Source organism: Lissotriton vulgaris, chromosome 10 (assembly GCF_964263255.1).
Source record: "Lissotriton vulgaris chromosome 10, aLisVul1.2, whole genome shotgun sequence".
Classification (NCBI taxonomy): domain Eukaryota; kingdom Metazoa; phylum Chordata; class Amphibia; order Caudata; family Salamandridae; genus Lissotriton; species Lissotriton vulgaris.
In genome coordinates this window covers 658,920,378-658,941,270 of record NC_141698.1, presented here as the reverse complement: position 1 = coordinate 658,941,270, position 20,893 = coordinate 658,920,378, and the positions used below count along the sequence as shown (strand labels likewise).

Here is a 20,893-nt window from a genome sequence, read left to right as displayed (position 1 = left end):
AGGCAAAGAAAAATACATTTTATTCATTCACACAAATGGAACCATATGACACCACACACGACACCAAGACAGGGGACACCTGCAGAAACAATGTGCGTTCTGCCCAACATATAAGCATATTAGCTTAATCACTAGGAGGCATTTCCTCAAAGTGAAACTCACCCAGCTTTGTGTGGGTGAAGACCTCACCTTGCCCGGCAACTGCTCGGGAAATGGAGGCCCCGCTCTGGTGTGCAAAAGAAAAGGACACATATTAGCACACATACCTAACCGTACCTTCAATACAATCACGGACGTTATCATTATGTCTCGCGCATGCGCGATACAATAGTGTTCCTTTGGCACATCAGCGCATGCGCGCACTGATCAGTGCTACCATTCGCGCTAATGATTTTCAATCAGTCCGCGTTTGCCCACAGCAGTGAGCATCTTTCTTACTTATAGGCGCATCTTCGAAGATAAGGTTTCTTGATCACATGGCCACGTTCCATGTCTTTACTGGCTGACGAGTGATTCAGCTTCAGTTTAAAAACGAACCGATCTGACCTTTGGGTGCCTCCCCTTCCGCTCGGATTTAGACGCGAGGTAACGACGGATAGGTAAGCCCAAAGAACCAACATAAACTATATTGCAGTGCGTTTTCATTCCTTTTAGAACAGTATTGTTAGCGAGTGGTGCTTCATATATCTGCATATATGGACATACTGGTCTCTCAGGGTCCCTATGGAGCATTTCTGTCTGGCGCAGGTAACAGCATTGAGTCAGTGTTTTTTACCTTGAGTAATATACAGTTTTGACTAGTGGTGGATAGTTGTTGGCTGTTGGCACTACCCCACCTTCAGCTTCCCCTTTCAAAGTAACCACGCACTACAGATTTCTAGTCCCTTATATTGTTTTAAATTTGGGAAGCCAAGTCCTGTCCTTAGACTTTTATGCCACCAAATACTGTGGATAGGATAGTGACGGAGGGAGCTTCTCCTGACGAGTTGGATATGAGACTGTCACACTTTTACTGGGTTAGTGTGTGCAAAGCGATTCGGCTGGACACATTAGGTATGTGTGCTAATATGTGTCCTTTTCTTTTGCACACCAGAGCGGGGCCTCCATTTCCCGAGCAGTTGCCGGGCAAGGTGAGGTCTTCACCCACACAAAGCTGGGTGAGTTTCACTTTGAGGAAATGCCTCCTAGTGATTAAGCTAAAATGCTTATATGTTGGGCAGAACGCACATTGTTTCTGCAGGTGTCCCCTGTCTTGGTGTCGTGTGTGGTGTCATATGGTTCCATTTGTGTGAATGAATACAATGTATTTTTCTTTGCCTTGACAGGAAGAAGATCTTCTCCTGTGAGCAGTGGATACTGGGGTTCCAATTGAATGGGGAGACATGACTTCCATGAGTATATTACATGTTATTGTTTCAATATATCTCCTCTCACATGTGTATATACCCCCCCACTTGGGTTGCAGTAGCTTTTCATTTATGATTTTTTTAGGTCCTGATGAAAGCTGGAGTAATTCTCCTGTTAGCTGAAACTAGTCGACCACTTGCACATCGCCACAAGGTAGTCCTATTCACTCACTACCAGGCGTGTTTTTAATCTTGACACCCAGATCAATCACGATTAGTTATCTGGGTAGTTAATTTTAGTTAGCACATCTTCAATAGCACTGCACGATTTTCTATATGATTTTCTTCGAGCATTACTGTGGCTATATTGGTCATTTTCTACTCATGCACTGCCATGAATTGATCCAGGTGATGCCTGGAACGACCACTAATCCCCATATGATGAAATGCCGCCATAATGGGTGGTCTGATGGGACTTCTATAGCGCAGTAATGACTCTTTTCTTTTTCACAATGTGTGCCCGTGTGATTTCCGCACACTATACAGGACAGTACACCACTTCTGACCTGGTCTTCTCTTTTGGTATTTAATAACAAACTTTTTTTCTCTTAGGTGTCAACCTACGTAGAGTCATTATGACTCACCTATTATGTCGACACAGTGGCACCTAAAATACCCTCCATTTTTAGATTAGGAGACTCGGACCCCCCTAGCCCGCGAACGCCCCCACACACCTGTGTCCCCTTCCTTCCCGCCGGGACTGCAGCCCCACGAACGCTTCCCCATGACAATAACAAGCATAGGAGCTGCAACCATGTCCAACGGAACTCCGCCTTCCTCTCTCTTGCAGGAGCCAATCAGAGACCTTCGTTCACAGGAAGTACAACCCTCTAACACCGGAAGTCCCACCCCCGTGGCAGCGTCAGAACAGGGAAAAGCCGAGACTTGGCAGAAGACCGACGTTGGAGTATCGTGGCAGGACACTCGAACTGGAGCTGGAGAAGGAGACGAGGCGACCGAAGAAGACGTGTGGACGGAGGATTGGTGGAGACCCGAGGAGGTGGCTGAAGAGCGGCCGTGACTCAGCAGAGAGTCACGGCGGACCGTGTGAGTACCGTAATTCCACCTAAGAGCTCGCTAGGTGCTCATTGTAGATACTGTGTAAATATCTTCTCCCATAGGCACAAACGTACTCTTAGACTCACTGTATATTAGTTGTATAGCACTTCACTGTGTGGAAACTCTTCCCCTCACGACCTCACTCGACTCGCTCTCGCCCCTACCTCCCTTCTGGATACCGCCCCCCCCCCTTCCTCACGGTCATTCCTTTCTCTCTCTCACTACCCGGGTGACGGTGGAAGTATTGTACAGAGTTCCCGGCCAGACTAACAGGTCTCTTCTGTCTCTTATTCCCCTCCGAGGTTCCTCCCCGACGCCGGACCCGCCAGACGAACCTGAAGAAAGGAACTGGACCCAAGCCCTGAAGCAGACCTCGGACCCCTTATCCGGACTTTGTTCTTTTGTCCCCGCATCTTGCTTTATACCTTGTATCTGAATAAACAACAACATCGCCCACTATATCCGGCCTCCTTGCCTGCTTTTCCAGCCTGCAGTACGCCCACCATCACATCTGGTGTCAGAAGTGGGATCCGCTGGAAGCATGGAGGCCGTGGTGAAGAAAATGGCCGAATCCCAGGAACAATTCGGTAAACTGATGGAGCAGTTTTTGAAGACCGCGGAAGATGACAGGGGGCAGCTTCACGATGTCCTCAAAGGTCAGGGGGTGGTCCACGAACAAGCGATGGGCAAACTGACCGATGCCCTGGGACAACAACGGCCTATGACCTCGCTACCTTCCGTAGTCCTACAGAAGTACGTGCCGGGAGAAGACGCAGACTACTTCTTCACCAACTTCGAGAGGTTGGCCCATGCCGCCAATTGGCCGGTGGACCGATGGGGCCAATATTTAGGACCTCTCTTAACCGGTGATCTTCAAGCCGCCTATCAACAGGCCAATGTACAGGGGACCACCCCGTATGCGGACATAAAAAAATGCATACTAGAACGTCTTGGCATAGACGACGCTTACAGGGTAAAATTGAGGCAAGCGAGAGAAAGACCCCAAGAGAATCCAAGGGCCCTCTCTTTTCGTATTAAGGATCTCGCCAACAGATGGCTCAAACCTGAGGACTCTACAAAGGAAGACATCCTGGAGAAAATATACCTCGAACAGTTTTTGAATTCACTACACCCGGCAACTCAACGCTGGGTGAGACAGCATTCCCGCCTCACTCTGAATACAGCCATCGACATTGCCTGTGCCTTCAGTCGTGCTCAATAACTCCAGCGGGGCAAGGAGGATCCTCTGCACAGGCCACACCACGTTGCAGCCCCTCGTCCTCCACGACCACCGTTAGCCCAGAGAGCAGAGCCTCCTCCTCTTTTGCCAGCACCGGTCCCATTTCGGCCACCCAACCCCGGACCCCAATGTTATTCCTGTGGGGGTTTCGGGCACATAGCACGCATGTGTCCACAGAAGGAAGAGCCGATGGAGATAGGCCTCGTAAGGAACTATGTGTGCACCACTCCAGGGACCTCCCCTCCCCCTTTCACTGCCCCGTATCTATTGACTGACAACGAGTCTTGGCCCTTGCTGATACTGGGTGCCGTCAGAGCGTTCTCAGGCCACAAGACTTAGCCCATCCGCCTGGTAACCCTACGGGTGTCGTAGCCATTCAATGTGTCCATGGAGACACCAAACGATACCCCACTACCCAAGTGCGAGTTCAACATCAGAAAGATCCCGGAACCTGCCTCACCGTGGGTCTTGTACCGGCTCTACCGGAACAAGCCATATTGGGAAGTGATTACCCTGGACTGCCTTCGCTCCTTCAGGACACAACTGACTCTCTGACCCAGTGGTGGAAGGAGGCCCCTTATTCGAAGGGTCAGGCCTTCCCGGACAACGAACCAAAACCGCACAAGCCCAAAAGTCAGAAGCGAAGAGAAAAAAAAAACTATGCAAGTGCTTATCACGCTCTCACAGAAGACCACCCTTGGCAGACAGACCGGGAATTCCGGGCAGCACAGCAAGAGGACCCCCTCCTACGAGAAGCATGGGGAAGGGCCTTAGAGAACGAAGACCCCTTACACGTAGGTCCCTACTTCTACAAAAAGAACGGGTTGCTATACCGGAAGGGGGGGCCCCAACAGAACCCACAGCTACTAGTCCCCGCTCCATTTCATGATAAAGTCCTCTTTTTGGCTCACAGTCACTTATTAGGAGGCCATTTCGGGGACGAGAAGACTAGTCAGACTGTCCTAGAGAAATTTTACTGGCCTGGAGTTCACCAGAAGGTTAAGAGCTATTGCCGAGAATGTACGGTCTGTCAAAGGAATAGCAGATATCGACCCCCTAGGGTACCCTTGCAACCCCTCCCCATCATTGACGTCCCGTTTAGCAGAATAGGGATGGACATCATTGGACCCCTCTTGCCTTCACGAAGCGGGTGTCGCTATGCGCTGGTCATAGTCGATTATGCCACTCGCTTTCCGGAAGCTATTCCCTTACTCCAACCCACAGCCCAAAACATCGCCAAAACCCTTATTTCGATATTTTCCCGGGTAGGGTTTCCCAGGGAAATCCTGACCGATCAAGGCACGCCTTTTGTCTCTGCACTCATGAAAAATGTTTGTTCCCAACTGGGGATCAAACAAATCAGAACGTCAGTGTATCATCCTCAAACCGACGGTTTGGTGGAACGGTATAATGCCACGATCAAACAAACGTTAAAAAAACTGTTAGGTTTAGAGGCAAAACGTTGGGAAGACATGCTACCCCTGGCCCTATTCGCCATTCGCTGTAAGACACAGAGTAGCCTGGGTTATTCCCCGTACGAGTTGTTGTATGGACGTCCCCCCTCGTACCTTGCTGGACATGGCTCAGGAAGCCTGGGAAGCAGAGCCAGACCGTACCCGTCCACTCCCTGAATACCTAGAAAACCTGAAGACTCACCTGTCGGTGATTCGGGACATAGTTCGCCAGAACCTAGAGCGTGCCCAATCCTCCCAGAAGAGGCAATATGACAAGGGCACCAAAAACCGCGTCTTCGCTGTAGGTGACCTGGTCCTCCTCATGATGCCCTCCTCAGACCAGAAACTCTTGGGTCAATGGCAAGGTCCCTACACCATCAGACAGCAGGTGACCCCGGTTACCTACGAAGTGGAGTTGGACCCCACTCGGGGTACGTCCCAGATTTATCATGTGAACCACCTAAAAAAATGGGAAGGACCCCGTCCAGTATTATCCGGGACTGGTCTCCCGCCTCCAATCCCTTTTGATCCCTGTATCGATCCCGAACTGAACACACAAGTCTAGGAGCTCCGTGCGGCTCTAGCACCCGTAAAAGGGGTCTTCTCCTCCACCCCGGGTAGAACCTCTATCACCGAGCATGTGATCCAAACTGAACCAGGGAAGGTAGTCCGGTTACGACCCTATAGGGTCCCTGAGGCCCGCCGGGTGGTTATAAGACAGGAAATAGAGGTGATGCAAAGGATGGGGATAATAGAGCCCTCCGTAAGCGAATGGAACTCCCCTATAGTCCTTGTGCCAAAACCTGACGGCTCTGTCAGGTTCTGCATCGACTTTCGGGAAGTCAATAAGGTGTCCAGCTTTGACACCTATCCCTTGCCCCGGGTGGATGAAATGATCGAGAGGATTGGGAGAGCGAAGTACATCTCCACCCTTGATCTCTGTAAAGGGTATTGGCAAATACCCCTCAGGGAAGAAGACAAAAAGAAAAAGAAAACCGCCTTTTCTACCCCTGAGGGGTTGTACCAGTTTATCGTCATGCCCTTTGGGCTTCATGGTGCCCCTGCCACTTTTCAGCGTGCCATGAACCACGTCCTGCGACCCCACTCCCAGTACGCCGGAGCCTATTTAGACGATATAGTCATCTTCAGTGATGACTGGGCCCAACATCTGGTCCATCTCTTCAACGTTGTCTCAACCTTGGGCTCCTTTGGCTTTGCTATCAACCCCGCCAAAACAACCTTGGCAGCAAAAATGGTGAAATATCTGGGATATCTCCTGGGGGATGGCCTGATAAGACCCCAAGAAAGCAAGACGAAGGCCATTCAATCCTTGCCCTTTCCCCAAACTAAGAAAGACCTTCGAGCCTTTTTAGGGCTTCTAGGTTACTACCGCCGGTTCGTGCCCAATTTCTCACAGAGAGCAGCCCCCCTCACCGACATACTCAAGAAAACAGTCAGGTCCGAGGATATTCTAAAGAACCCCACTCCCGTATTATGGAAGGCTTTCACGGACCTGAAACATGCCCTGACCTCCAGTCCGGTCCTGGTGAGCCCTGATTACTCACTTCCCTTCATTCTACAGACTGATGCTTCCGACCAAGGGTTAGAGGCGGTGTTGTCACAGAAAGATGCTCAGGGAAATGAAAAACCCATTCTATATTTGAGCCGGAAATTGTTCCCTAGAGAAAAGAACTATGCGGTAGTGGAAAAGGAAGCCTTGGCAATAAAATGGGCGGTTGAAAGTCTACGATACTACCTGGAAGGCCGAGACTTTGTTCTCTACACCGACTACGCCCCCTTGGAGTGGATGGCCCGGAACAAAGGGCAGAACGACCGCGTCCTCCGCTGGTTCCTTTCCCTACAGCCCTTCCACTTCAGGACATTGCACCGAAAAGGGACAGACCAAGGCAACGCCGACTACCTTTCCCGTTACCCCCATACTCCAACCCCTCCAACCTGTACCAGAAGGACAGCTAGGGAAAGGGGATGTGAGACGGAGACTCGGACCCCCCTAGCCCGCGAACGCCCCCACACACCTGTGTCTCCTTCCTTCCCGCCGGGACTGCAGCCCCACGAACGCTTACCCATGACAATAACAAGCATAGGAGCTGCAACCATGTCCAACGGAACTCCGCCTTCCTCTCTCTTGCAGGAGCCAATCAGAGACCTTCGTTCACAGGAAGTACAACCCTCTAACCCCGGAAGTCCCACCCCCGTGGCAGCGTCAGAACAGGGAAAAGCCGAGACTTGGCAGAAGACCGACGTTGGAGTATCGTGGCAGGACACTCGAACTGGAGCTGGAGAAGGAGACGAGGCGACCGAAGAAGACGTGTGAACGGAGGATTGGTGGAGACCCGAGGAGGTGGCTGAAGAGTGGCCGTGACTCAGCGGAGAGTCACGGCGGACCATGTGAGTACCGTAATTCCACCTAAGAGCTCGCTAGGTGCTCATTGTAGATACTGTGTAAATATCGTCTCCCATAGGCACAAACGTACTCTTAGACTCACTGTATATTAGTTGTATAGCACTTCACTGTGTGGAAACTCTTCCGCTCACGACCTCACTCGACTCGCTCTCGCCCCTACCTCCCTTCTGGATACCGCCCCCCCTTCCTCAGGGTCATTCCTTTCTCTCCCTCACTACCCGGTGACGGTGGAAGTATTGTACAGAGTTCCCGGCCAGACTAACAGGTCTCTTCTGTCTCTTATTGCCCTCCGAGGTTCCTCCCCGACGCTGGACCCGCCAGACGAACCTAAAGAAAGGAACTGGACCCAAGCCCTGAAGCAGACCTCGGACCCCTTATCGGGACTTTGTTCTTTTGTCCCCGCATCTTGCTTTATACCTTGTATCTGAATAAACAACAACATCGCCCACTATATCCGGCCTCCTTGCCTGCTTTTCCAGCCTGCAGTACGCCCACCATCACAAGTTGTTTTTCCAAAACCTCTAGTAAACCTAGCCTGAGTACTCCAGACTGACGCTAGACCAAGGAATCAGGTTTATGACATAGCAGAGAATGTTTTATACTAGAAGTTGTGTTCTCAAACTTCTCAATGCCACTGTATAAAATGTTATGAGTTGCAGGTTTTTTGCACACATTAATTACACATAAAGGCACAAGTATAAGAGTACAAGATTCTCAAAGGGGTTCAAAGGTTTGGTTAAGAGAACATAAAATGGAGTATAGAAATCTCCCTGAGCCTCATGTCCTTGGTGGGGGGCTGCTGAGTGGTTTGAAGAATGTGAAACGTGATAATTTAGTGTTTTATATAAATTTGGCAGGGAGCTAAGACAGCTTTTTCATTAAAGGGATCTTAGGTCCCTTGAACAGTGATACTAAACACTTTATGCCTCTATGAAGAAAGCACTTCTATAGAGGTTTAGGGGCCTTGAAATTCATCCACCCAGAGAGATCATTAAGAGTTGGTGGACCCCCTGCCAGGGAAGTAGGTGCTGCCTGGAAAGGAAAAAAAATATTTAACACCTGTAGGAGTGGTGTAAGATGGAAGAAAAGGAGCTTACACTTAGTGGTTGCTTTGCAGGGATTTCCCTTCCATTGGCACAAACCAATTCCACAGAGTCAGTAGGCTCACTGGTGCAAGAGAATACCATCAGGTTGAGTGGTACCCTTAGGGGTTCCTTCCAGGGAAGATGGATGGGCCCAGGGAATTTTCTCAGGGAGGGAGCAAGATAGCATAGCAGGTCTCGAGGTAACCGTAAGTCAGCTGCTGGTGAAGTGAGCTGTCCCGGGGAGACCAATGCCAGTAGGGGGCAGGGAGAGGAAGTGTACTGGGGGCTGAGGTAGTGGTAGTTGTAGTGGTGGTCCCCAAGTAAACATGAAGGGGCAGTAGGTGTCCCAGTTTCCATGGGTGGAATGGTGACTGACCCAGCGAAGATCTGAAAGGAAGTGGCAGACCAAATGGGTCAGTGGTGAACCCTAAGGTTGAAAGTAGGAGGCTCATCCTGTTCAGTGAAGGATTTAATCCTTTAAAGCAAAAAAGCTGTTCAATGGCTAAGGTCACGGATCTTTTGTTGGAGAGACAACTATTCAGGGCCCAAGTGGGAGAGGAGTTTTATTATGTGGGTTGCTTAGTGGTCAAAAGATTTGGTTAAGTATATATGGCCCAAATGTTGAGAACCTAACATTTTTTATAAGTTTCTCAAAGTGACAGCCTGATACCTTGACATAACTAAGATGTGGGCATGGGATTTTGAATGTATGGTAAATGAAGTATTCGACTGACACCGACCAGGAGCCAAACCTATACATGTGCTACAGAAAGCTGTGAAGAGAGTCATCCAAAAATAGGCCTGGTTGACATGGTGTGAGCAGCACCCTTAAAATCAATTGTTTTATTCTGCCCCTAATAACATGCATAGCAATACATTGCCTGCTTGTCAGTGCTGAGCACAATCAGAGGTAATCTGGGGGGTCTTATTTGGATTAATGATATTGTATCAGTCACAAGAGAGGACCACCTGTAAGTTGAGAAGACAAACAACAGGAGTTGCTATGTGGCAGCTGAAAGTGGAGCCAATCAAAAACTTAGGGTTAAACACCAATCTAAGAACTCTGTAGCTAATTGGTAGCCCAAGTGCCCGCTGTGGCAAAAGAAAGATGCCAAGAAGGTGGACATATGGGGGGTTTATATTGGTAAGATTTCTAGCACTAGATTAGCACTTCAGAAAACATAAGGATAAAATTCAGTCATCCAAAGCTGATGGCCCAATGAACATAAGTAAAAAATGCAAGCAGTGCTACTTTACTTCCAATGACCTGCCTAGACTCACACAAGACCTAAAGAATGTCTCTCAGGCTCAAGAATTATTGGCCACAATGCAAGGAATTAAATGGAAATAGCCAGGACACCAAGACTTAGTTGTGTTTTGCTTTGCAAACCCAGAACTGGTGGAATACAAACTTGTAGAAACATATGATAGGACAAAAGAAACTAAGGACAGTGAGAGAGTTTCTCATCAATATGATTCCTAGACCTGATAAGATTCCAAAGATTTTAAGTAATAGAGAAGCATTTTCCATGCTAATACCAGACCCTCAGCTTCTCCATAAATCAATGGGTCCTAGGCTTATAATATTAGTGACCTGTTTAATACGTATAGACCGGTGTCGCTTCAGATGGCAAAGGAACACAATATTAAATCTGAAACTGCTTCCAAATATGGTGCACCAATTGATTGATGGTGGTGGGGAATGTGTAATTACATCACTAGACACATCTTCTAATGCCTTTTAACCAGACTAATCGTTTTGATGTTTTATGTATCTTGGCATGTTCCACCCTTTTATGATTTAAAAAGTATTTTCTCACCACTAGACACACCACTAGACAAAGAAAAAGCCTTTGATAATGCATTGTAGGAGTTATACTGGCAACCCTTTGCTTAATGAACTTTGGACCAAAAAATAAAAAAGTCACTGATTGGATCAGAGCACTTGAATTCTTTTGTAGCACAAAAGTGAAGACAGGAAATACAATAACAGAGATGAGAGATGAGAGATGAGAGATTTGAGTTAGGAAGGGGACCCTTAGTTATGGAACCACTGGTAGGCAAAATGAAAAGCTTGGCAGAATAAGGAATGGAATTAGGTGAGCCAGTGCATACTGTCTCCATGCAGACTGAGGATTTGCTTCCCAAAGACATTTAGTAAAGAGCTCAAAGAATTTTGCCTAGATTCTGGGTTAAGAAACAATTTGGAAAAAAAATCAATGTTTTTTTCTTTATAGCAGATTTGGGACTGAAATGCAGGGCAGACAAGTTGTATTATCTAGAAATATGAATCGCCCACACAACATAATTATTTTGATCTACTATATTCAGTTATGAATGACTCAGGATGTACATAGCTCTGTAGATTTCACTCCCGCAATCAATGATGGGTCAAAATGAATTGGCAAAAATGGTAAGGCTGCCCAAGGGCTTGTGTGTCATTCAAGGCTACATGTGCATTAGTCCCAAGAAATTATTCAAAGAATTAAATCAAACACCAATAAAACTGTTATGAGCTGGGCAGCAAACTAGAGTAAGCAAGTAAGGGCTAGTCCATGTAGCAATTTTCATGCCGCAAACAGCCCGCAGAATCGGGCCACTTGTGACCGGAAAATAGCCTTTTCCCATGTATCAAACCCTATTTTGAGATTCGGTAACCCGTTACCGAATCGTAAAATGGGTTAGAGGATTCGGTATTAGGAAGGGGCATGTTAAGGGCGCCTCTTCCTAATAGCGACTCGCAGTGGTATGTGTGAATGTTCTGCGACAAAAATACGGTTGCAAAACATTCACATTTTACTTCCTACTTTAAGTAGGTGGTACCCACTCGCAAATGGGAAGGGGTCCACCAAGGTACCGCTTCCCCTTTGTGAATGATTCAGATTTTTTTTTTTTTTTTTTTTAAAGCAGGCAGTGGTCCCATGGACCACTCCCTACTCTTCAAAAAATGAAAAAATACTTTCCATTTTTGCTTTTTGAAACGCATACTGTTTTCTTTTAAGGAAAACGGGCTGCTTTACAAAAAAAAAAAACCTTGCTTTATGTTAAAGCAGTCGCAGACAATGTGGTCTACTGTCCCCAGCATACCACCATCCCTGTGATCCCCAATGGGTCGTAAACGGAGACCTACCTCAAGAATAATAATGAGGTAGGTCAATTTGCAACCCACTGGGAATTGCAAATAGTGTAAAACACACAGGTGCATATAGCTGATTACGAAATAACGAATCGCAAAAATTGGCTACTAGCCAATCGCCAACCTGAGACTGTGTAAATCTAGCCCTAAATAATTCAATTGAATTATGAAAGTTGGGGGCGAGAACCTCTAGATTTGGAACTATATTACCATTTGCTGTTGAATATTTGGCTTAAAATCTTCCTGAGGGGGGGCGTGGCCAAGATGGCGGGGTGAGCGGACGCTTCCTCCCGTAGCTCCCCCGGCCCAGCTCAGCTCGAGCCCCGATTCCTGCGCTTCTCTCCCCCCGCGGCTGCACTGCGGGCGAGAGAACTGTGCCGGAGTTCTTGGGGCACATTTTGATACCACTTTGACTTCTGTTGCCCCGGGGGAAGTCCCCGAAAAGTTTGCTCAACGATCGCTCCGAGGAGTGGAGCCTGGGTCGCCCCGAGGAGAGGGGCCTGGAGGCGGAGCATATTGCGGCGCTGTCCGCACGCCTCGGCTGGGCCGAGTGCTGAAAAGCTGGAGACCCCGAGGGAGCGGACTAGACGGACTCCGCGGAGTGTGGAGGCTTCCTGGCCGGCGCCCTTGTGGCAAGAACCATCGCTGGACGACAGACCCCAGCCCTGCGACGGCGATCCACCCCCCTGCCATGGGTGTCGGTGTATGACGCCTTGCGGACCCCGAGCCTGGAAGTGAAGGACGAGGGAGTCTGAGCGGTGCCCGGACCGGGCGCACTGGCCGGTGTTAATGGGAGACATTGGTTTCGCACCTTCCCGACCCATTGCTGTTTGAGGGTCGCCCATGGACTTGCTGGCCTAGGCTGCCCTCCTGGGTTCCGCCCTCCCGCCATCTTGTCTTTGTGGAACTGAAACTGGTGGCCCTCGCCCGCGCCCTTGTCATACGGGCGCCTTGGTTCATCCTGGTGCCTACACATCTGCTGTCCTCCCTGGGAGCACACGTCTGAAAGCCTCCGTTTTGAACATTGCTGACCACCCTGACTGGCTCGATGGTCGTCTCGCCCGGACCCGGGCCGCCATTTTGTCGCCTGTGACGCACTACCCTTGTCCTCGGTGAGGACTTCACATCTGGTGCCCACGAGCAGCCGGGCACATCCACAGCGACCGGCCCTAGGCCTCATCCACCGCGGAGGCCAAGATGACTGGGAGACGAGGCGCGGCACGGGGAGATCGCACTCTGCCGGAAATGCTCGGCAGGGCCCAGCAACTACGCGACAGGACGCAGCCGTCCCCGGGGTCCTCCCGGGCCTCAACGGACGCCACCGGAGGCGAACCACCAGTCACGAGGTCCTTCATGGAGGACTTATTCAGCTCCCTCAAGGAGGAATTCCAGACTCTCAAGACCGAGGTGGCCGGAGAGGTCCGTGAAGTGCGTAGGGAAATCGAAGGCCTGGGCGAGCGGGTCGACACTGTGGAAACGGCGGCCCAGCGTCGCGACGAAGAGATAGTCCACCTCCAGCAGGACGTCCTCCGCCTACGGGAGCAGTGTGTCGAGCTCCAGGCCCACTCGGAGGACCTCGAGAACAGGTCCAGGCGGAATAACATCCGGGTGCGAGGCGTTCCGTCCGCGGATGAGGGTGCGGACCTAGTGGCCTATCTGCAGGACCTGTTCCGCGACATCTTGGAAGAAGGAGCGGACTTCCCGATCCGCATCGACAGAGCACATAGGGTGGGCCGCCAGCGCCAGTCATCGGCGCCCCCGATCCTGGCATTCCTGCCGGATTTCCTGGCATTCCTGCCGGATTTCCCCCTAAAAGAGCGCATCATGACGGAGGCCCGCAGGAAGCAGCCGCTGTCCTTCCGAGATCGACCCGTGGCGCTCTATCAAGACCTGTCCGCCATCACCCTGCAGAAGCGCAGGTCTTTCCGCATCGCCACAGACTTTCTACGGGAGCATGAGACGGCCTATTCCTGGGGTCACCCCTTCCGTCTTATCTTTCGATGGAATGGGGTGCTACATCAGCTGCGCTCCTTACAGGATGTCTGTGGGGTGCTGGGACTCACAGCTACAGAGGAAGAGGGGGCTACACACGCGTGGAGGCGCCCCGAGCGGCGAGGCCGACGGAGATCGAGGAGACGCCAATCGTCGGCGACAGCGAGTCGCCCTGACTCCCCTACCATCAGGGCGGACATGGCGGAGGCCCTGAGGACTGCGGCCAGGAACTTGCCTGAATCTAATGGCGTGGCCCAGACGGCCTGACTTTACTCCGGGGGGAGAGACTCTTAGCTTCTACGATGCTGGGTTGGGGCTGGGGGTTGGGGGGGGAGAGGTTGGAGGTGCGTGGCTGGACGTCCACTTGACTGTTTTCTGCAGACTCGCCCACTTGGGCTTGACTGAGACAATGGGGTGTTTTTTCTTGTTTTTGGTTTTGGCTGGTTGCCATGGGTTGTTTTTGGGGGGGTTTAAGAACTGGTTTGGTGTTGGGGGGGTCCCGTCCGATACTGTCCGAACACATGCGCAGCCGAGTCTGGCCTTCCCTGCGCCCCTGCCCCGCGCGCCCCTTCCACTGATCCCTCGCTTGCTGCATAGCGATTTGCTTCCCTGGGAGAAATGCCGCCCCTGAAAGTAGTGACCCTTAACGTTAAGGGTCTGAATAACCCTGTGAAGCGTAGGGCGATCCTTTCCCTGCTAGAGGGGTCGCAGGCGGATATTTGCCTCCTGCAGGAAACCCATTTACTCTCTAAAGATTGCCATAGGTTGCGCTCTGCCAAGTTCCCCACGCAACTCTTTTCCTCGGCTGCGACTAAGACTGCAGGGGTGGCCATTCTTCTAGCCAGCTCCTTCAGGGGTGAGGTGTTGTATAAACATGCCGAGCAGAAGGGGAGGCTTCTAGTGTATCGCATGCGTCTGGGAGGTGTTGCCTTTACGGTTGGTTCCGTATACAGCCCGAATGACCACCAGGATCGTTTCCTGGAATCTGTGTTGGTAGACGTTACTGCCTCGCCCCATCGCCATATCATCTTGGGGGGAGACCTGAACATGGTCTTCGACTCCACCCTGGATAGGTCTGCCCAGCGCTTTCCGCAGACGGGGGAGCTTTCTAGAGCGGTGCAAGACCAGATTGCAGAGATGGATCTGCATGACCTCTGGCGCACCATACACCCCACCGATAGGGACTACTCATATTTCTCCCACGCACACCGCACTTATTCGCGGTTGGATTACCTCTTGGTGAGCGGACCGCTTCGCTCGGCCGCCACGACGGCAGACGTCGGGGTCTTGTCCCTGTCCGACCATGCGCCGGTTTCCGGAGTCTTTGCTTGGCCGGCAGCCCCCCCCTCCAGAGGGATGTGGCGGCTTCGGGACACGCTTCTCCATAAGAAATCGGTGGTGAAGCGAGTGGAGGAGGTCATCCAGGAGTACCTGACCCACAATAACAACTCCGACACGTCTCTGGCAACGCAGTGGGCGGCTTTGAAAGCGGTCATCAGAGGGGAGTTTATCTCCATTTCCTCGGCGGAGAACAAGGAGCGCCAACGCAAGAGGGAGGAACTAACGGCGCAGGTCAGGGAACTTGAACAGGTTCACCACCGGACGGGGGCTCCTCGTGTTTGGAGGCAGCTGAAGGCGGCACGGAAACTCCTCTCTGCGTTGGACCTGGACCGGGCGGAGTATGCGGCGTTGCGCCTGAAGCATGCCTTTTACACCGGCGGGGATAGATGCGGTAAGCTCCTGGCCCACCGGCTCAGGGCTGCGCAGCAACGCAACGTAGTGAAAGAGCTAGTGGGAGTGGATGGGGTCCCGGTTTCCGGTGACGCGGAGGTGGCGGATTCCTTTTGTGCCTTTTACGAGGCGCTGTACGCTGCAGAGCCCTCCCCACCGGGAGAGGCTGAGGCCTATTTGGACTCCGTAACCCTCCCGGCCCTGGATCCCGCCCAGGCGGACCACCTGGAGAGGGATATTCACGTGGAGGAAGTCATCTCCGCTATTCCACGGCTAAAGCACGGCAAGGCCCCGGGCCCGGATGGCTATACGGCCTTGTTTTACAAGACCTTCTGCCCCACTGTCGCGCCTCTCCTGGCTCGCTTATTCAATTCCTTCTCCGAACCGGGAGCCATCCCACCGGACCTTCTCTCGGCGACTGTGTCGGTTATCCCGAAACCGGGAAAGGACCGGACTCTGTGCGGCTCGTATCGGCCCATCTCGCTTCTAAATGTGGACCTCAAGCTTTACACGGGGATCTTGGCGGCCAGACTGGGTCTACACCTACCAGGCTTGGTGGAGGCGGACCAGGCCGGTTTTGTACCCGGTAGGCAGACGGTCGACAACACCAAGAGGGTGACGCACGTGCTAGAAAGGGCCTCACGCGTCCCGGGGGAGCGGATGCTGCTATCGGTCGACGCGGAGAAGGCCTTTGATAGGGTTCATTGGCCGTACCTCGAGCTGGTTCTTGGGAAACTGGGGATCGGCGAGAAGTTCCGCACTATGGTCTTTAATTGTTATAGGAGACCGTCAGCATCTGTGCGTGTCAATGGACACAGCTCCAGCAGCTTTGCCATTGAACGCGGCACGAGACAGGGTTGCCCCCTTTCGCCGCTCCTGTTTGCCCTCTATATGGAGCCGTTTGCCCAGAGGATTCGCGATAACCCGGACGCTATTGGGGTGAAGATGGGGCAATACACGCATACTGTCAGCTTATATGCGGACGATGTCTTGCTGACCCTGGATGACCCCAAGCGGTCGCTCCCTGCCTGCGTCCAGGAACTGAGCTCCTTTGCCCGCGTGGCGGGCTTTAAAATGAATATGACTAAGTCGGCTGCCCTGGACGTGTCGCTCTCTGTCGACACCAGGCGGGACCTCCAGCGTCTTTTTCCTTTGCAATGGTCCTCCTCCATGGTGCCTTATCTGGGAATTTTGCTTGCGCCCTCCTTGCCTGCAATGGTCGCAGCTAACTATTCCTCTCTGGGCAAAAAGATCAAAGAGGAACTCGGCCGATGGAACAAAGGCCTGCTCTCGTGGCTGGGCCGTATTGCAGCGGTGAAGATGACGATACTGCCTCAGATCCTGTATCTTTTTCGCGCTCTACCTCTCCAGCCCCCTGTAGGTTGGATACGGCAGGCGCAGGCAGACATCTCCCGCTTTGTGTGGCAGGGCCGTAAGCCTCGGATGAAGCGGGTCCTCTCCATGCTTGCCCCGGAGGCGGGGGGTCTCGGGATCCCGGACCTCCGGAAGTACTTTCAGGCGGCGCAACTTCGGTATTTGGTGGAGTGGAGCCGGTGGGAATCGGACAAGCACTGGCTCTTTCAAGACCAGGCAGTTGCGGGCCGTACCCTCCAGGAAGTCCCGTTCCTGCGGCGCACTCACCGCCCGCCCAATCTCTACGCCTCTTTTATCACCCGGGTTCCGCTGAGAGTGTGGGACGCGGTGTGTGAGCTTCGTGAACTCACCACTTTTCCATCGCCATTCACTCCCATTGCTGGCAATCCAGACTTCACTCCGGGTCTGGAACCGGGAGCCTTTTCCCACTGGGTGAGCGCGGGCTGCAGGGCGCTTTTCCAGATTTACGGGCCGGAGGGTGTGCTCCCCTTCCAGCAGCTCCGACAGGAGTTTGGCCTGACGGAGGGGGACAGACTGCGTTATATGCAAGTCCGCCACTGGGCTCTTCAGCCCCCAGTGCGCGACGTCGCTGCCCGTTCGATTACGCCCTATGAGCGATGGCTGGTAACCCGGACCTCGGATGCCAAGCTTATCACCGACTTGTACAAGTTTCTCCAACCCCCGCCGTTTCATTACCATAACCCAGGGAGGGAGCGTTGGCACAGGGAATTGGGCAGGACCTTGAGCCACAAGGAGTGGGACAGGATTGCGTATCGGGCGAGGCACTCTGCGTACCACACTGGGCTGACGGAGACCTTTACTAAGGTGTCCACCTATTGGTATTACACCCCGGAGAGGCTCTACGAGATGCGCAAAATCGGCGATAAAGGTTGCTGGCGCGGCTGCGGACAGGAGGGCACCCTCACACACATTCTCTGGGAGTGCCCGGTGCTGTCAGCCTATTGGAAGGAGGTCTTGGATGAGGTGGATAGGCATTTTGAGATCGAGCTCCCGCGCTTCCCTGCGTATGTCTTGCTAGGCCTCCCCAATGACCTAATGTACCCGCTGAAGTCCCGCAGGGGTAGGCAGATTGCGATTGCGCTAGGCTCCGCGGTTCAGAACATCCTTGTACTCTGGCGTACCCCCACTGCCCCCTCTATCACGGGTTGGCTACACAGGCTCTGGCAGGTACTGGGCATGGAGAAGATGTCGCTAACGGTGGCTGGGAATGTTGACCAGTTCGAAGAACTCTGGCACCCCTTTTTGGCACTGCTGTCCACGGAATTTCGCGAGCTCACATGTCCACGGTACCTGCGACTCCTTAGGCTGACGCCGCCGGCGCCTACAGCGGAGTGAATGTGCGGGATCAGGGGTCTGGGGCTGGGAAGGGGGGGCGGGGTTATATGCTTCTAATGCTGACCTTCGGACGGGGATGTTGGGGTATTGTTTTCTTCCTTTTCCTCCTTTGCTTCTCTTTCTTCTCCTTTTCCGGGGACGGGGGTTGGAGGGATGGTGTGCTTTCTTTTTTACTGTGTTGCGGGACGCTATTCCAGCTCGGCTTTGCTCAGGGAGTGGGGGTCTACTGGGGGGTCATTCACAATGCCTTATTGCCTTATGACTTCTGCCTTGTTACCCTCTGGGGCTTCCTGCCTCCCTACTTTCCTTCTGAACCGCAGCAACGTTCCGCTTTTTGTACTGTATGTTCGCTTGACCTCCTATTCCCTTCCCCATGTTCTTTTTGTACCTTAATAAAATACTTTAAACCTAAAATCTTCCTGAGAAAAAGTCTTACTTGAAGAGCATATGGTAAAGAAACAATGTAACATTTGTTTCGATCTACAGGAAAGATCACACTGGACCAAATCCATTTCAACCATTTAATCGAACAGATTTTGAATTCATCCTGAGTTGTCAAGAATGTTAGGAAAAATGTAACTTTTCATTTTGGGGGGTTACCTTCCTTCAAAAAAGGGGAAGTGAACAGACCGGGATGGAATTGGTGGAAGGAGTGTTGTGGGATGGGTCAGATGTAATCAATGGAGAGTTGTATAATACTCTGAATTCAGTGGGCCAGTTCATGCATTTACCAGACTCATTAAAGTAGTACCTTACACTTGGGAACACTTCCCAGATAGACTAGAATTAAAAAAGAGCGGTACTAATAATGGTAGAATGTGGTAGGCAAATTTCATCCTTGTGTAGAGCGTTACAGGTGGATAAACTCACATTTGGCCTAAGAGAAACTGAAATGTGGAGAGGAAAAAAGTACTCACCAGTGACTATAGTTCTCCAGCATTGCCATGTGTTCCATGCTACTGACCGACCACCCCGTTCACAAATACTCTTAAAGAGCTTTGAAAATACGACATTTTGTGCCTCAGTGTGGAGTTAGAGTTTGAAGGCGCTCCACCTCATTGACCAAAGTCTGGATCACAAAATCAGTTCCATGGCAGGTTCAGTGATATATGAGTGTATATGTAATGTTAGAGTTGATTGCTGAGGGTTTCCAGCCAGATGGGAAATAATTCAAGCATATGAATCAATCAGAGATGCAATGCTGAAGAATTATCTTTCCACAGATGCAAAAATGCACCTATCCATTCCGTTATCTATTCAACAATACGTACTCGGATCTATCAGTTTATTCACTAATAATTTATCTAATCGATCCACTCAGTCGACTAATTCGTACCTCAGCCTAGTCATTTATCCAGTTGCATACAGTATCTCCCTGTGCCCCCTTGTTACTTATACATCCACTCACTTCAACAAACCATTTGGGTACATAACTCGGACATGTTTAGCATTGCGTTGGGGCCCTTCACCCCCTAAGAAGCTGGTATTTAATATAACCTGAGAGGCCTCATTATTTGTTCACTACTTGTTCATTTGCCAAATTACATACAAGCCCTCATACAGGATTATTCCAAGAATCAAATCAGTATGTGAACAATTTAACTTTACCTGCAACACAGCCCCAGCAACCTCTTTATCTGAAATAGGCATGTCCGTCTGTCTGGACCGGTCAGCTGCTTTACAAACTGAGCATTCTGTTTGATTAAATGTTGACATATCCACATCTATAAGAGCATAATAGTAAACAATTAATACAATCAACAACAAAAAGAAAATTAAGAATGCACAATGACAATGAAGGCCAGAAGACACTGAACAAAGTTGTTGCCTTTAATATAACAAATATCCGTAACAAAGCAAGCATGTAAGCCCTTTAGAGTGCAGGAATAGTGGTACCTGCCTCTATGACCGCTTCAAAGGGTATGTAAATGGGCGACAGAAAATGACACAAACTAGTCATCCACAAACACACCTATGAGGTACATACTGGTCATACTAATGATGACTTGTAATAATTAACATGCTACATCTGCATGGATGGATCTTAACAATGTCGCAGACATATTACTGGTTTCACTGAGTGTGCCAATTAAAGTTGTGCTACCACAATAGCAGACAGGTCATCCTTAAAACCTCATACGCACAACACTACTACTATGAGTGAAAGCTATGGAAATAAGCAATGAGCATCTAGTTTCCTAAAATTATGGTGCATGAGGTTTGTCCCAACATTTATCATTCAGAAAGCAACACATGCCAGTAGGGCTTGGATACACTTACCAAACGTTTAGAATCCTCCTTTTGCCTATAAAAAAACAGAAGTTGTCGTACTAAAAGAGTCAGGCTAGTTTCATGGGTAATGGACACATTTCCCTCGGATTGTGTCAAAGCAGCACAGCGATCAAATTCACTTCTCTGAATGGAATACTAAAAAAGAAAAACACAAATATCAGACTAATTAATTTTATGAAACTTAAATAATGACTGTGTTTGAAATGTAAATATACTACCCTAAAGACCCTGCCTGCTACTGAGATGTGCCCATACTCTTCCACTAAAACTGTTCACCAGTCCTGAGAGGTGCAGGTGTTTAGTAGAAGAAGGTAAATATGTTCATGCACTCAGTAAAAGAAGT

At 50.7% G+C, this 20,893-nt stretch overlaps 1 protein-coding gene across 4 annotated transcripts in view; it reads right to left on the bottom strand.

The window, feature by feature from the left end:
• Positions 1 to 20,893, bottom strand: part of UBE3C (ubiquitin protein ligase E3C) — a 1,218,167-nt gene that overhangs the window by 1,076,009 nt on the left and 121,265 nt on the right. For all 4 annotated transcript variants that reach the window (XM_086941492.1, XM_086941495.1, XM_086941493.1 and 1 more), the window contains 2 exons: positions 20,539 to 20,685; positions 19,867 to 19,982 (listed from right to left, as the gene is read on the bottom strand). In XM_086941492.1, the coding sequence (XP_086797618.1) occupies positions 19,867 to 19,982; positions 20,539 to 20,685 (263 nt within the window). The remainder of the gene's footprint in view (positions 1 to 19,866; positions 19,983 to 20,538; positions 20,686 to 20,893) is intronic.